The sequence below is a fragment of the Pseudozyma hubeiensis genome (assembly GCF_000403515.1).
Source record: "Pseudozyma hubeiensis SY62 DNA, scaffold: PHS51, whole genome shotgun sequence".
Lineage (NCBI taxonomy): Eukaryota > Fungi > Basidiomycota > Ustilaginomycetes > Ustilaginales > Ustilaginaceae > Pseudozyma > Pseudozyma hubeiensis.
In genome coordinates, this window is record NW_012133833.1 from 199587 (window position 1) to 216386 (window position 16800).

Sequence of the window (16800 nt, forward strand, 5' to 3'; positions counted from 1 at the left end):
ATAGGATACAAATGGCGAGGAACACGAAGGCTCCGCAGAACAGGAAGCGCATCATGGCATGGTGACGAGGTCAGATTGGGTATAAGAGAGGTGGCGGCGACACAGAGCTCTGATAAAGAGCAGCTGGCGTCGTCAACATGCTACGACTGCTCGGCTGCAAGCTCGGAAGTGAGCGCGGCTATCCTGGCGCCCACTTCTGCCTTTCGTTCCGCCTTTCTGCGCTTTCTTTCCGCTCTGTCTTCCTGAATCTCGCTGTCCTGGGCTTTGCCCTTCTCTGTTGCTTGATCCGCGGTCCTTGTCTTCGCCTTCTTTTTCGCCGCTTGTTCTGCCCTCGCCTTGTCCAAGGCTTCCCGCATCTCCGTCTGCTCCGCCTCTCCAGGGTTGATGGTGACGAGACTCCCGCCTACCTCCGGCTGCTTCGCCTTGACCAACCCGGCCGCGTTGAAAGCCTTCCCGCATACCGGACACGGTCGCTGCTCGGGCTTCTCCTTGCTCGCTTCTGCAGCCGCGACTGTCGTACGCAGACCGGTGTAGCTCATAGCGCAGCCGCATGCTGCGATGTACACGAACCGTTGATTTCCGTCCATCTGCTTGGACGAGAGCGGGCACATGAAGGGGTAGACGGAGTGGTCCTTGCTCGAACTTGTCGGTGAAGGTGCGCGGTAGAGCGTGTTGGGCGTGAGGTTGAGCTCTGTGATATCGCGTAATCCACGAACGTGTGGAATGGGATCGGAATTGGAAGAGGAAGTAGACTGATGCCGTGCGAGCAGGTGCGAGAGGATGGCATCTTTGTTGTAGAGGTGTCCGAGCTGGTCTGATGCGACCGGGGGCTGTAGTGGTTGACGTGAAAGGGAGCATACAGTCCAGAGCGATTGGCGGAGTAGCTCCGGGTCGACCTTTTCGAACGAGGCTTTTGTTCGCACTAGCTCATCCCGCTTGGCGATCGAGCCTCCGTCGTTGCCCTATGCGACGTGAGTGTAAGAGATGGGATGTGTCAGCGGTCACATGGCATGCAGGTAGGATGCAGCTTAGCTTCGTTGAACTTACCATTGTGGCGCGCTTTCGGAACCGGCCTTGAATGCACACGAACAGCGTATCTGCCTCTGTACAGTACGGGCGTGTGCAACGTTCGTACCACGGACGAAGCAGAGGTGATGTGAGAGGAAGGTTGGAGGAGGTCGAGGAGGAAAGCTGAAGGGTTCAGAAGGGGAAAGCTTCCAAAAAGTGACGACACGTGACCTGACGCACTGCCAATTTGAGTGGAGAGGGTGTTGGCGTCTTTTGCGCATTGCGCATCACCCTTTCCATACAATCGTCCGTTCCTTTCACCACCCAACACCAATCACCCCATCAGCGGCATTACTACCGGCACTCTTTTGCAGAAGTGTTACGCTGTACAGCAGGGAAAGTGCGCGCCTGATCGGCAACCTCAGACCATTCGCGTTGGGTCCGCGTCGGTCTCGATTCATCCACCCACTCGAGCAGATTCGGAGGAGCCGTCCTCTCGTCTGGACCGCAATTGGTGCCCGAAAGCTTCTATAAAGCTTTGCCATTCACACAATCAGTCATTTAAGCGAGCAGCTGAAAGCGCGTCGACCGCTTAGCAGTCTCGCCGGCATCGTGGTAGTCTGCCTCCGCTCCGCAGACGAAGGAGCATCGAAAGACCGTTCCTGTTTCACGTCTGCGACGCTGAACGGCTGACGGGCTGACCCACCTCCATCGGCGTTTTCGACTCTTCGCAACATCGAGCTACTTCCTCCCAAGTCTCGCTCAAAATGTTCTTCCTCAAGAACCTCAACCACAAAACGGAGCTCCACCCATCCTACTTCGGACCATCCATGGTGGAGTTCCTCAATCAAAAACTTCGCGATGACGTCGAGGGCACCTGCACTGGTAAACACGGATACATCATCAAAGTGATCGGACTCGTTGACGTAGGGCAAGGCAAAGTCATCCCGGGATCTGGTCTCGCCGAATTCAATTCTACCTATCAAGCCGTCGTCCTCAAGCCCTTCAAGGGAGAAGTGATGGATGCGAAAATAACGAACGTCAACAAAATGGGCTTCTTCGCCGAAGTCGGTCCTTTGAATATATTCGTCTCAAGTCATTTGATACCCATCGAATACAGGTTCCAGCCCGAATCGAACCCGCCAGAATTCGTCAGTGCAAGCGATAGGCTGGTAAAGGGCAGGAAGGTTAGGATCAAAATCGTGGGTACGAGGGTAGATGCCAACGAAATCTTTGCTATCGGCACAATGAAGGAGGATTATCTCGGTCCATTCGACTAGTCTTCCGACGTAGGAGAGGGCTCATCGGATCGTTACTGATTCATGCTAGAACAACGAACACATCGAATTCAAAAGCATCTGAATGACTTCAAGCTTGCCAAGAGACTCACATATGCACACATCAATCGCTGCAGTCTGTGCGGGAAGAAGGTGCATCTCAAGGTGAAAGTGTGCATCTACGAGCGGGTATCTGTGCCAATGAGTTCGACAAACACCCACCGACCAGGCCTAGCCACCGCTTCGTCCTTGGCCGAGCCGCCGAGACAGAATGAGATCCAGCCTGTCTCACCTGTCGAGGGGGTGAAAGTGTGTTCGGTCTGGTTCTTGCCGATGTTACGTTTGGAGCGCTTCTTCTTTCTTGGCTTAGGTGTGCGTAGGCCGTCCATGTCGAGCGAGGAGTCGCTGTCGCCATTGTCCGCGTCATCGTCGTCGTCTGAAGATGATGTGTCGGTCATCGACGCATCCTCGGTGGCGGGCAGTGCAGCTTGGTTATGAGAGGTGGTCTTGTTGCCAGGCAGCTCCTTCGCCCCGTGAATAGAGCTCAGTGGAACCTTGGATCGCCACGTCAAAGGCGCGTGTGGGAACCCAGAGCAAGATAGCGTTGCCCAGTGCACCGACTCAGCTGATTCGTGGTGGTGAGATTTGCCCGACGATTCGACAACGAAATCGTTCACCTCCGCAGCGATCTGGGCAATCAGCAATGGGCTCAGCAGCAAAGGCTGACCGACAGGACCCGACCAGCTCAGCTTGACGATTCTGCCTGGACGTGACGGTAAAGGCGGGCTGTAAACGCACGTGGAATCCGGTCGAGTGAAAGTGCGCAGAGGATTTGCGCCGAGTGAAGCCAGCCCTGCCCATTCGACAGCTTCCTGCAGGCCGTCCTGATACGCTGGCCAAGTTGACGCGGAAGACCCTTCGCGTGATGGTTCGAGTTCAGCAAAGTGTCGCTCGCTTTCCCGCCATTTGCCGCCAAGAGGATGTTGCGCAGGATCGTTGAGCGGGGGGATCCACACAGAATCCGTGATGACGGGATTGATCGCCTGCAGTGACAGGCACTCGACATCTTGAGCACGCACAAGGTCCTCCGGAAAGCTGATCTCGTTCATCGCGCCCAGTAATGATGCGGAGGAGTGTTCAGCTGCGATAGAATCTGCAGTTTCCCGACTCGGAGACCACACGAAGAGCATGTCCCACGTTGCATGCTCGCTGGTCACTGCCTCGGTACGGTGGGCGGAGAGGCCCACTCTCGACGAAGCATGTGACTGTGCTATTGTCTGTTCTGCTTCCAGTGACTGCGCACGTGTGCGATCCCATTGGCGCAGTCGGTCGAGAGCTTGCTGATACCCCTTCTTCCCAGGGACGAACGAAGGCGAGAGCAAGGGGAGCTCTACAATGAAGCGTGAGTCTGGCCCGCTCGTGCGATCTGCGGCTCGTCCGGAGGATAATCGAGAAAAGTGGCTCGCTCTTCCTGTGAGGCCGAGTGTCTGGTAGGTGTCCTTACAAAGCGATAGAACCAACGTCCCCTGACCGTCTACGCAGGCTGTGTCCTCTAGGCCCGGAGAAAGGCCAGGTGCGCCCGATGCATGACTGAGGGCTATCAAGGATCCGGTCTTGAGGTATGCCGTGACGAAAATAGGGTCGAGAAGCAAGCTCAGCGGGATGCGAGCTCTATATGATCTGTGTGAGGAGCTGATACGTTCAAGTCTTCTGAGGAGTGAGCTCACGCCGGCAGGGAGCTCGGCGGCGCTGTCGGGTGACGTATGATCTGCTTCCGATGTGAGTGGCACTATGAGCTCGAGAGAGCGACAGAAGGAATGTGAATCGATCAGTGAGTCGAACTCGCTGTTTCGAGACGGCCCTGCATGATCCTGCGGTGATAGGACTGTGCCCTCCTTGGTCTCGCGTTGTGATTTGGGCGTTCCGGAGGGTAACAGATTGACGATCCATCTTGTCGGCCCAAGCTTCCGAGCCTTGTCGGACCGAGCCGAGCTGCGTTTGCGCTTGTGTGAACTCTTCGGAGCTAGCATTCTCTGTCGTAGACTTCTACGTCCACTCGACTGATAGATCCGCTGCTGAATCCGTCGAGAGAGAAAGCGGAGACTGGCGAACGGGTGATCCGACGGCGCAGAGAATTGAAAGTTGACAGTGGATCGAGAAGAACCGCCAGGAAAAAAAGGGTTCAGGAGAATCTTGTGGAGGAATCTCAGACCGCAGGCAGCCGAGCTTACTTTTTTAGCCTCACGGTACGCGACACGCAGGATAAGTGTCAGAACAACACTCGAGAACACTTGGACCCTCGCCCCTCACCTGTCAAACACCTCATCATTATCATCATCCGCAGCAACAGCCCCCGCAAAGCTCTCAAGACAGTCAGGGCGACCTCACTGAGGGTAGTTCTGCTGTGTCATCCGGCACCGGTCAAAATAGGTCGCCAAGCAGTCGCTCGCAATGCCGCTGTAACGGTGCCGATTCAAAAGTGAAAGCGCAAGTCCCTTTTATCTGTCGATTCCGATCGGAAGTGGGGCGGACTCAGCATTTGCGGAAGCGTCGGCCGGCAACAGATCCCTCCGCACCTGCCTTCTGGCCTATTTGAAGCTGGCCCGCAACTCTCAGCCCCTTTGCTTAAGGCCTTGACCTCCGCTCCGGCGACCATCATTGCTCGGAAGGTCAAACAACTCGGACATCTCCTCACTACCCGCCGCCACCGGCAAGCATATCGTCATGGGCTGCGCTATCTGTCTGGACGACTTCGATCAGAAGGATGGCGAGCCCAAGCGCGCAGCCACGCTGCCGTGCGGACATATTTTCCACCATGATTGTCTGCAGACATGGTTCTACGGATCCACGGCAGCCGCTACCCATCGCCCGACTCATCAGAAACGATGCCCCCTCTGCACTCAGCCGGCAAACCCCGAGAACGTCGTGAAGCTCTATCCTTCTGATGGCGACGACCTCGACACGTATCTCTCCGGACAGCAGCAGTGGGACTTGGTCGATCCTCGAGGTGGCGCTGTCAACCTCACTCCGCACTTCAAGCGTCTGCTCGACGATCTTATCGACTTCAACAAATCCCTGCAAGGGTACGTCATGGGCCTCCACGGCTGCGACTTGGACAAGACGAGGAAGAACGGTCATCGCGTTCAGAAGCTCGTCGTCGATCTCACCAAAGACAGGGACGTCGACATCACCAACGCGCTAACCACCTCCATGGAGGCTCTCGAACGAGCTGCAGCCAACTTTGTCGCAAAGTCCAGCGAACTACATCGTGAATGCAAAAAGAACAGGAAGCTCCAGGAACAAGTTGTGGCTGAACAGCTTAGGGTGCACCAGGCGATGGAGGAGGCAAATCACGTTAGCCGCGCCGCTGCGGCAAAGTCAGCGGAGGCTGACGCAATCATGGCAGCAGCCAAGCAATGCATGTCGCAGGCTAAGGAGCTCGAAGCGAGCGTGACAGGTAAGATCCTTGCCACGCAGGTCAGAGAGGACGAACTGAACAAGCGGGAACAGGAGCTCGAGGCTCGCGTGCGGCAGAGCGCACTCCAGACCACCATCCGAATTGCCAACATTAACATGACGACCGATGCTGCGCTGAAACAGATGCAGACAGAAGTGGGCGAGGCAGGGAGGAGGAGAGCCGATGCGGAAAGAGAGAGGGCGGCAACCCACAAGAAAAATTGCGAGCTAGCAGAGCAGCTCAAGAAGCTGCAGCAGCAACTCAAGGACAGGAAGAAATCGACGGGCGCAGGACCGTCCACGGCGATGGTAGGAGAGGGCGAGGGAGTTACGCGCAGGCTCAAGGCGCTAGAGGCGATCAACAAGTCGATGGAAGAGCAACTCAAGGCGGCAGGTATCAGCACGCCGGAACATCGTATCTCTCGCATCTCGAGGCGTCCGAACGCGGAGATTATCGAAGTACGTTCCAGCAGCCCGCTCGCGAATGGCGTCGACTCCGCTCCTATCACGCCAATGGATGGGTTCGAGCTGCTCTCGCAGGCTTCGGCGTCGGCATCGACCGCAGCAGCGGCACGTGTGTCGCCGACTGCGCATCGCAAGGGCAAGAAACGGGCACGCAACAGTCTGTCGGTCGAGCCTGAGAGACTCGACGATGAGATGGACGAGGGCAACTTCCCGATGCCCGGGTTTGGGGTGCTGCCTGGCATGGCTGCTTCAAAAGCGGTCAAGGGGCGTCCATTGGAAGCCGAGCCTGATGTTCTCTTCGATTTTGCACCCCAAAGGAAGCGCGGGAAAGGCCCGCTCGCATCGCGTATTGCTCCTCAGGCTTCTGCATCTTCGTCCTCCGAGCGTACGAGTTCAGCACGAAATGTTGGGTCAAACGAGACTAACAACACCAACGACCAGAACAACAGCACGAAGCTGAAGATATTCGAGGCCGATGGATCGATCAGCTCCTCCAGCGGCAAGTCTCACGCGCGGATCAAACCCGAATACGATTGGCTGAACAAGAAGGCTCTCTCCTTGGGGCCTAAGCGTCGTCACAAAGCGTAAGGGGACGAGTGAATCGAAGGCGATTACTCAGAAAGCAGCGGTATGCATTGATGAAGATGTTGATGGTCTTCGGATGTTGTGCCAGTCTGTGGAGTGACAGTAAGTCTGAGTGTGATGTGACGGAGTAGATTGATGTACGTTGTTGGATACGCCGGTCCATCACAAGGGTTTCATTTCGAACCGCTCGCTCTCCTCCTCCACGTCAAAGATCTTACTTCCCGCCTCTCTCCCTCCCCCTCCCATCTCCTCGTCCCCCATCCCCATCCCCACCAACCCATACCCTACACTCCTTCCCATCTCTCTCTTGATCGCCAACTGTTCGCTCCAGACGACCAACACACCGGCATGTATCAACATTGTCAACCACCATTTTAGACCTTTTGGTACTGCACCTGTGTACCATGTCGAAATGGCAAAATTGAGGAGGTGAAAAGTGAGGGCGTGGTCCAGGATGTGAGTTGGACGACGGACGAGGTATACTAGGAGGAGGATGTCGAGGGGGATGGTGAGGAGCCAGGTGAAGATGAGGGTTGTGGAGCGGTGGGAGTCGCGTGTGTGCGAGTATTCCCAGTGTTCGAGGGCTTGTTGGACGGTTATTGTTGGTGAGGTGTCGTCAGACTTGTAGGGGGAAGGAGAAGAGGTGTTGGTGGTCTTGAATCGAAGAACATCATCGTGATCCAACACCTTCCCCTGTAACGTATCACCCGATATCGATTCATCCAACCAAACGTTGTCCAAATTCCACCTCACCAGCACAGCGGGATCAATGACAATCTCCCCCTCCTCTGACCCAGATTGCCCATCCTCCAACCATCCTTTGGAGTCACTGGATTTCGGTGCAACCCAATCATACGTCGGTTGTCCCGCAAGCTGTCTCCAGTCAAACACCATCCCCACCTGAGTAGGTCCACCTTCGAACATCAACGAAGACGTTTCGGCAAAGATCGCGAGAAACGGCGGCAGAAGTGTAGCCAGAATGAGGTAGTGGATGGTTTGGAAAGAGAAGATCTGCGTAAGGATGCGTAGGGCATCGTAGCCTTGCAGTGGGGTGGAGAAGGCTTCTTTCATCGTGAAAACGGTTCCAGTGTAGACGGAAAGAGAGTTCGTGTGTTCGAGTTGATGAAAGACGTTTGAGGAGACACGTGAAGGAGCTAGGAAGACCGGTTGAGGTCGATCGGCTATGCTGCGTGCACCAAGATCGACGAATGCCTGTTGAACGTGTCACCGATACCGTATAGTTCTGAGGAAAGAAGCACCATCACCAACTAGGCACCCTGCGCTGACCGTGTGGTGTTCATGGGCAAGTCACGCCTAGGAATGATGATGGAAGAAAGGCAACCCAGAACAACACTGGCCCGGCTGCAATTTGTGTTGCTCTTTCTCACACGCTCCTCCACCTCGCCGCTTCAGCGAGTCCCGAAATTCCCTCCCACACGACCTCGCTGTCGTCCATTTCTCGTTTCTTACTCAACATCCCAGTCAGAGCCTCAACAGATTGTGATCGTCTCGCACATGGTCATGAAGAAGGTAGTGAGAATGCATCAAAAGAATGTTTATGCAGAATGGTATACAGAGAATACACAAGAGAGAGAGAGAGAGAGGGACTGAAACTTGAACCCTGAGGTCAAAGAATGCCAGTTGTGATGATGCGTTGCGTTTCCTTTACTCGAACGACTACTCTTCGTCTTGGTCGTGCATGGGTGGTGCAGAGGGCGCAGAGGGTGCCGAAGCATCGTGTGATGGAGCGGTCGCTGCTGGTGCTGTTGTGGACTTCCTTCTCTGCGCGTAGGCAGGCAGGTGCTCTGCAGCGTCTGCCACCGAGCCTGACACCACACTGTCGTCTTCGGCTAGAGGCGGTGCAGACGCTGCAGATTCCATACGCTCGTAAGTCGGCACGTCCGTAGCGTCCGGTCGCGATGCCACGAGCTGCGCGAGCTGCTGCTCTTGCTCTGCCTCTTTTTGCTTTTCGCTCTTGCGCTGCGACATGAGTGCATTCGGGTCGTCCGTGGATCTGCGCCCCGGCAAAGACGAAGGCGAACGGGCGCCGGGAGGTCCTGCCGAGCGATAGGGCTGGTCGAACGGCGAGAAAGCGGGCTCGACGGCTGAAGGCGGGGCTGGGAGCATACTAGACGTTTGTGCTTGTTTTGCCTTGCCTTTGCCTGCTTGCGCCTCGGTTTCCAACGACCTGAGTCGTGTCGCATCCACGTCGACCTCTTCAGCGGGCGCAATTTCAAATCCATCGCCATCCACTTCCATGTCGGGCGCCGAGGGCCCTGCTGCAGCGGCTGAGCTTCCAACGCCAGATGCATGTGATGCGACGTATGCAGGAGCCGATGTACCTCCATCGACAGCCGGCGCTGACGGCATGCTTGCCGCTGCAGATAAAGCGCCCAGCACCGCCTTGTCGTCCGTAGCAACGTGACCAGCGACCGGACCACTTGGCTCGTGTTCGTCTTGCGACGCCGAGGGACGTCCGTGTGCCAATGCCGCGCTGATCACCTCTGGAGAGATCGTAGGATCGCGCTCCGCGGGAGATGGAATGCCGTGCTTGGCATCGCCAAGTGCGATCGCATTGGCAACCGCAGCGCCATCGTATGCTGAGCCAGACGCACCTCCAGACCCAGACGGGATGTAGGCAGGCGGCATGTATTGTGTCCCTTCGGGGTGGTGCGTTTCCGCAGCATCTGCTGCCTGAAAGTCGCTGTCGTCCAGCAGTACACGTCTGGGCGACCGCCGGCTTTCCTCGACGCCTGATGCGTCGCCACCGTGTCGTTCAACCGCAGATGTGGATCTGCCTCCGGAGGGCGACGATGCTGATGCGTTCTCGTTATCAGGATGTGGTGGTGGCGGTGAGCGCGGGCGCTCCGATTCGGGTCCTCCGTTGTTGTCAACAGTGCGTTGCGCTTCGGCACCATCATCGTCGTAGGTGATCTCGACGGTCTCCTCACCCGTCCTGACGTTGCCAAGGGCAACGCGACGAGCCGAACGTCCTGATCGAATTGAGGCGGTGTCACTGACGCCACGCATGGTGTCGTCGCTGTTCCGCAGGTTGCCTCTGGTCCAGCGTGATACAAGATGGCGTTTACGTTTGACGGCGCTAGACGAGCCTGATGAGGGTTGCGACAGATCCGGATCGCTGCCATCCTTTTCGGATCGCTTTCTGCCCAGACGGAAGCGACGTCTCGACTTGCCGTCGCCGACGTTCCCGTCGTCCTTTTCGGCAGGATCGGAAAAGCGACCCATGGTCATGCGCTCTTCGATGCGTGCCAGCGCCTCTTCATCGTCAAGACCCTCGAGCTCGTCGTCGAACTTCCTCTCGCGGAGAAACACGGCAGCACCTATGAACAGCACGATGAAGATGGCGAGGAAGATGGAGGTGATGATGATGGCCTTCTGCTGAAACCAGACGCTGCGTTCTGGTCTGCTCCATGACGAGGCAATGCTAGAAGGATAGGAGGATGGGAGCGAGTAGCGTTGCCCGCTATGCGTGACCTTAGAGAGCGAGCGCGTCGAGACAGCGGAAGAGTCGGTGCTGGGCTGCAAGGCGTCCCGCTCGACAAAGAGGTTGGGCTCGTCATCGATCTGTCGAGCGTACTGTTGATGTAGTGATGAGGCATGCAAGTGCTCTGGCAGTTGATCATCAATAGCATCCATCGACGATGAAGCATGGTCGTGCTGGGACAGCAGAGTCGCCTGCCGTGACGATGCCGGTTGCGCTACAGGTTGCGGTGGCCGTTGTGCATGGAGAGAGTCCAACAGCTGAACGTCGGACGGGATGTTGGAATTGCTGAAAGGTCGAATTGTCGCTACCGTGTCTTGGGCGAGGCTAAATTGGTGGGTGACATCACGAGAAGAGGCGGGGCCGCCGTTGGCGACAAGTGATGCTCCAACGGGAGCAATCATGGCGGGTGACGAGACGAGCACTGAGGATACCAATACGGCAGCCTGGGCGGCGAAGGCAGAGAGCATCGAACGTCGTCGTCTCCTAGGCGAACTGGTGTTGCTGGAGCGTTGGGGGCCGCGTGATGTACCGCGAGGTCTCACGTTGGGACGTGAAATCCCGGTAAGTGGAGGACACGAGAAGTTTGTGGGATGCGGTGCGCCCACGACCGTCCCCGGCCGGCCATTCGACCGACGCATGATGAGGACGGGTACGGATACGAGGACCGCGATTGCTTGCGAGTATGCGGTGGAGACTAGACCAGTGTGAGAAGAGCGGATGAAGTCATGGGAGGCTATACAGTGTTGAAGGTGTAGCGAAGACTTGAGAGATGATAGCGAAAGATGAGAGAGGCGAGGAGATATTGAAGGGGCGGCAATTGATGAGTGCCGGTTGCCAGAGGGTGGTGCGTGGGACGGATGCTTGGCGGACAATGAGGTGCGCAGCCGTGGTGAAAAGCCAACAACGCCGACGGTGGGGCCTACTGCAGCTCGCGCCGGATGACAGCGATCGATTGCTATGGGCAAGAACGTTTGTACAGTACAACACCAGACTGGGTGTGCGTGTTAGCGAATGCTGAGCAAAAGGACGATCGAAGCAGAAGATGCCGTAAAAGGGGCGGTGGCGGATTGAGTGCAGCTGACGAGGATGTAGCCCTCGAATTGTCGATGGGTGGTTGTGATGTCGGAAGCGAAGCGAAGAGACGATGGTGGTATCTGGCTGTCAGGCGGATTGTGCAAGTTGATGATCAAAAGGACGTGTTGAATGCGATTTGTTTGCTCTGCGTCAACAGCCGAGCCGAGATACGTCGAACGATGAAGTGATGACCGACGGTGGTGTCGTAAGAGAGAGCGTGTGTGTGTGTGTGTGTGAAGTGGCAAGAAGGAGAAAGAGAGACCGAGATGGTGGGCGGCGAAGACGACGATGGCGACGAGAGCGAGCGAGGTTCACGTACAAGGCGGCCAGGAGAGAGACAGGGAGAGCGAATGCGACACGCAGAGGCAATCGGAAAGCCGTGTGTAACAGTGGCACAAGAACCATGGAATCGCAAGGGCCGAGAGCGAGCTAGAACCACAGAGCCAGGTGCGGCGGCTGAATCAATCCACGGCGGCGGCAGCACTATGCAGAACAAGCAGCACCAGCAGCAACGACCAAGGGCGGCGTGGCGTGACACGGTTGCCACGCCGGCCAGCCGAACAATTGATGGAGGGTTTCGGCGGAAGAGCACTCTGCAGCTGATGAAGCCAAAAGATGGAGAGACTGGCCTGAGGCCTCGTACACTGACGGTTTTCCCCTGTTTAGGGCTTTGGACTCGGGATACCAAGCACCTCTCGCTGAATTTCGGCAGCGAGTGGCCGTTGGCACGCAAAATGGAAACTCACGGATTCCGAAGCCGCTAGTTTGTAGTCCTCATTTCGACTTGAATCTTCGCAGCTCCTCTCTCGAACTTCAATTCAACGGAAATGAAAGAGTACCAAACGACTCGACCTCGACACCTGTTTCTATCTTGACTTTCGGCTGGCAAGAGACCCTATCTTCGTTTCTGCGGGGGCGAACGAGGTTCCTGGAGGAGTCCGGCGAGTCCGCGGTCGAAAAAGATTGTACAAGTGCAGCTTCGCCGCTCCCAGTGCACGATTCGGTTCCTTCGGAAAGACCCCCTGGCTGCTGACTTGCTCTCTGATCGTGCTGTGTGATTGGGTCGAGTGGAAACAGGGGAATGAAAGAAGGCTTGTTTGCGGCAAGCTTACTTTCAGTTTGTACCAGATTTGGATCTTGCACCATCAACTTCTTGCAGGACTCTGTTCCGAAACAGCGCTTTCAAAGGACCGGTTGCAATTTGTTCACTACAGAAAGGATCCATCGCCTCCAGAGCCTATTATTGTTGCTCGCAAAGACCACAGATCCGAGACTGTTGCTCTCCATGGCTTGGAAACGGTTGTAAGGTTGTACGGATTGCTCCGCCGACCACTTCTGGCAGTCTCAACCCGCTTATATTCCTTCGAAGCGATCCACCTTTTGCTGGTGAGTGCCTTCTCGCTTGGATTACGGCGCATCTTTGATGTCAGCTCGACCGAGATAAGGGCACGAGCGATTCGGATCCAGAGTATACGGCAAAGATGACGCACCAGGCTGCTCGCACATGCATCAACCGATGCACTTCAACCTCTTTCCGTGCTAACACTCCCGCCGGCATGAAACAGAAGCGAGCTGCGTTGCACAAAAACTCCGCATAAGGCACGGGACCAGCTCACCAGCTCACAGTTCGCCGACTGAAGCCTGCCCTTCTCTTTGCTAGATGGGAAGAACCTTCGATCCCTGTCAACACTCGGCCATCCGATGCATCCCAAATGGTAGAGACTACTGTGTGGCGACTCAGCTCGAATGAGGGTCAAGCAGCTCATCGCCCAGGATTGTGCTATGCACGCAGAACTTATAGCCGCCAACATGTCAAACCGACAGAATTAATGGATGTCAGATCGGCATTAGTTTGCTCGAATCACGGAAAGAAAATCGACTCGCGCGCAGCAGATTTCTCGCTGTGTCAGCTGCAGTCGACCTGTCTCCTTCGTGGCGCTCTCGCTGTCACCCGGAAGCCTGCAAGCACAGATCGCTCCGCGCCTTGGACCCTGACGTTTACCCCTGGCTGCATAGCACACCTGCTTGGAACTTCGCTTGCTCTTTGACGATTGAACGCCATCCTCTTCGGCGAATCCGCTTCTGCTTTACTTCGCTACTCACTCGGATCACCCGCACCTCATTTACAATGAAAGTCGCCATCATCGGCGCTGGTCCGAGTGCGCTCGTCACCGCCAAGACGTTGCTAGAAGCCGCAGATGCCGATCCAGACTTCCAGCCGGTCATCACCCTGTTTGAAGCGGAATCCGACATTGGCGGCACCTTCCGCTACCGATCTTATTCCAATGCAACGCTCGTCTCTTCAAAGCAGCTCACATCCTTCTCCGACTTCCGTCTGCCTCTCGAACACAAAGATCATCTCACGCTTGACGAATACGTCCAGTACCTCGAAGACTACACAACCCACTTCAAACTACGGGAACGATGCCACTTTCGAATGAGGACAAAGGTCATCAAGTCGGTCAAAGTCGAGGGAGGTCATCTTCTGCGCTACCGCTCTCTGTATGGCGACGACAAAGACGCGGCCGATCGCTCCGAGGTCTTCACTCATCTGTGTGTGTGCTCTGGTCTTCACGTCACGCCGGCGTTGCCCAACATTCCTGGTCTACCTCCCACCATCGATGGCGACCAGGTCGTTACAGAACGCATGGGATCGGCCGAGACTACCGCCTCTCGCATCACTGAGCCGGTCGAGCACGCCACCACCGCATCAGAGATCATCACGCTTCACTCGTCCCAGTACAAGGACCGTTCTCTGTATCGGGGTAAGCGTGTCATGGTATTGGGCACGGGCGAGACTGGCATGGACATGGCCTACGAGGCGGTCAAGGCCGGCGCAAAAGAAGTCATCCTCTGCACAAGATCGGGCTTTCTGCTCTTCCCCGCGGTGCTGGCTGACTTTGTAGTCTTTGGCAACGTCTTTGACGGCAACCTGCCCATCGACGGTCTCATCACCAACCTCTTCGAGACGGCCTACGTTCACCCCTGGGTCGCCGCAGCGCACCTTCGTTGGTTCGTCTCTGACTTTGTCATCAAGCGTCTCCTCTGGTGTCTGACGGGTACTCAAGCTGGCTGCAATCAGTGGGTCGGCGAGCTGGAACCGCATCGACTCGGTAGGGCTTATACTTTCCTTAACAAGAGCAGCAAAGCCATGCCGTACATCAATCGTGGTTGGAAGAGCCGCAACCGCTTTCTGGAGCGCATCACCAGCTACCTCGATCCGCCCACAGTCAAACCCGACGAGGTCTCGGTCGATCTGGCTCCTTTCCCGGCGCGTGTCAGTGAGGATGGCACCGTCGAGTTCGTTCGCAATGGACGTAAAGAGGACCTTCGCATGCGAAATCGCACCGTCAAGCCTGACGTGGTGGTCTATGCGACAGGTTACACGCAGCAATTCGACTTCTTGTCGAAAGAGTACCCCGTGCCTGCCACTGTCCGTTGCAGAGACGTCTTCGACCCGGAGGATCCGAGCGTAGCCTTCATCGGCTTTGTGCGTCCCGGTGTAGGCGCCATCCCTCCCATCGCCGAGATGCAAGCGCAACTTTGGACGCTGATCTTGCGCGATCGTATCCCGGCACCGCTGTCGACCCCGCACTACTACCTGTTGGTCAAGGAGAATGCGAGGATCAAGTACGGCGTCGACTATTCTTCCTACGTCTCGACGCTGGCGCGCGACATGGGTACCGCTCCGCCTCTCGGCCAGCTGTTGTGGACGTACGGTCTCAAGGTGACGCTCATCTACTGCTTCGGAGCTTCCTTCCCGACTTTCTACCGTCTGCTCGGTCCGTACCGACACCCGGACGCCAAACGCATCGTCGAGACCGAGATCTACGATACCATCCGTCGACGAGGTGTTGTTGGCAATCTCATGATGGGTCTTATACCCATGATATTCTACGCCTGGATCAACCTCACTGCATGGATCCTCGAGAGAGTGTTCAACGCGGTGACTTTGCTCACTCAACCATTGTCGAGAAGTAAGGGGGGCATGGCAAGCGTACAGGAGAAACAGACATGGTCGAAAGCGCGTCGATTCCAGAGCGATTTCGAGCCGCTTTCGACGAGTTCAGCCGTGGGCACGGTCAAGGTTCCCGGCGAAAAAGTGAAGGCAGGGCAAACACCGTCGAACAGGGGGGGCCGGATGTTGCGGCTGTTCGCACTTTTCTCTGCCGTGTTGGCAGTGGCGGGGACCGGGGTCGAGGCGAATACGGAGATACGGAACTTTGGACCGGTGCTTTGCCGTGCTGACGAATATGGTCATCTGGCTGCTAGGGCTGCTGATCAGCTGTCGTCTACTTGGTGAGTTTTCATCGACATGTAGTGGTAGCGATCAAGGGGTTTGACCGCCAGTTCGGACGCTGCAGGAATGGTATCCCGTTGGCACCTGTGAAGGTTACCTGACTGTGGTCAGCTCCAAGCGTGAATACTGCGAGTGTATGTGGATGCCTTTTACTGACACTTGTGCTTGTATCTATCAGGCCGGTTCTACGACCATCGACTACCCCATCGATCTTCAGCCTTGTACCAACCTCGCACTCTGACTCGGCCTCACCACTCGACGACTCCAAAATCGGTGCATGGCTAGTGCTCGATGTCTCGAACAACGGCACATTCACGCTCCCCACGCCGCGTGAAGCGAAACTCTACACGGACTTGAATCCACGCGATCGCTGGATTCGGCAGAGCATCGATTCGTTCGCGTGGATGCTGAGCAAACGTTTCACGGTGAGGAGCAGTGTCGCGGCGAACTTGGCGCTCGAGGTCGAGTTGGAGGTGATGGGTGCAGAAGAGGTTTTGGCGAAAGGTGGGGTTGAGTGGAAGGCGGAACTGGTGGAAACCGAGGTAGTGAAGGATGATAATGGCAAGAGGACGATGGAGGTACCGAATTATGGGGTGGTGAGTTCGGTGGTGCCGAGAGAGACGCGTGGAGGAGGCAGAAGGGAAGAGGATAGGGTGGTGTTCTCGCAGTCGGCGAGAGAGACCCCAGCGGAGGTGCTGGCGAGCGACACGATCGATTGGAACAAGGATGCAGACAGTGCGGTCAGGTTTCCTTGTGCCAAGCTGTATCTGCATCTCGTGGTAAGATCGACAGGTGTAGCCATTCCACCGGCGAAGGGTGGCAATGGGTCGAGATGGAGTCGGCTCTTTCAGTTGGCAGAGAGCGCTTTTGGCGGTCTAGCGGCGGAAAGTGTCGAGGGAGAGATGTCAGTCCCGATCCATCTGACGCTGGAAAGGCTGTATGCGGGAGGTGTACCAGCAACAGCGCTCGGCATGGGATGGCTCGCAGCAGTGATGGTGTTCATCGGGTGGTTCGTGTTGCGTCCGGCATTGGACGGGACGATTCCACAAGCCAGATCTCAAGTGCATAGCAAGGACGGCAAAGACCAATGATCATCACACCGAGATGTCACAGCTGGCAATCAGACCTTC

The 16800-nt window shown here is 56.4% G+C and overlaps 6 protein-coding genes across 6 annotated transcripts; 3 read left to right on the top strand and 3 right to left on the bottom strand.

Moving 5' to 3' along the window:
- Positions 1-140: 140 nt before the first annotated feature.
- Positions 141-4315, bottom strand: PHSY_005499 (hypothetical protein; the record flags this gene model as incomplete). Its single annotated transcript, XM_012336108.1, has 4 exons — positions 141-962; positions 1048-1191; positions 1827-2011; positions 2578-4315. The coding sequence occupies 4 exons, from the start codon at positions 4313-4315 to the stop codon at positions 141-143; spliced, it is 2889 nt and encodes a 962-aa protein (XP_012191498.1).
- Positions 4316-5009: 694 nt separating this feature from the next.
- PHSY_005500 (zinc finger containing protein) lies at positions 5010-6794 on the top strand (the record flags this gene model as incomplete). The annotated part of the gene is made up of 1 exon (XM_012336109.1): positions 5010-6794. The coding sequence occupies one exon, from the start codon at positions 5010-5012 to the stop codon at positions 6792-6794; it is 1785 nt and encodes a 594-aa protein (XP_012191499.1).
- Positions 6795-6953: 159 nt separating this feature from the next.
- Positions 6954-7862, bottom strand: PHSY_005501 (hypothetical protein; the record flags this gene model as incomplete). The annotated part of the gene is made up of 1 exon (XM_012336110.1): positions 6954-7862. The coding sequence occupies one exon, from the start codon at positions 7860-7862 to the stop codon at positions 6954-6956; it is 909 nt and encodes a 302-aa protein (XP_012191500.1).
- Positions 7863-8468: 606 nt separating this feature from the next.
- On the bottom strand, positions 8469-10697 carry PHSY_005502 (hypothetical protein; the record flags this gene model as incomplete). Its single annotated transcript, XM_012336111.1, has 1 exon — positions 8469-10697. The coding sequence occupies one exon, from the start codon at positions 10695-10697 to the stop codon at positions 8469-8471; it is 2229 nt and encodes a 742-aa protein (XP_012191501.1).
- Positions 10698-11636: 939 nt separating this feature from the next.
- Positions 11637-12134, top strand: PHSY_005503 (hypothetical protein; the record flags this gene model as incomplete). The annotated part of the gene is made up of 1 exon (XM_012336112.1): positions 11637-12134. The coding sequence occupies one exon, from the start codon at positions 11637-11639 to the stop codon at positions 12132-12134; it is 498 nt and encodes a 165-aa protein (XP_012191502.1).
- A 1364-nt stretch (positions 12135-13498) lies between these two features.
- Positions 13499-16761, top strand: PHSY_005504 (flavin-binding monooxygenase-like; the record flags this gene model as incomplete). Its single annotated transcript, XM_012336113.1, has 2 exons — positions 13499-15669; positions 15849-16761. 2 exons carry the CDS (start codon positions 13499-13501, stop codon positions 16759-16761), a joined length of 3084 nt encoding a protein of 1027 aa, XP_012191503.1.
- Between the last annotated feature and the right edge of the window lie 39 nt (positions 16762-16800).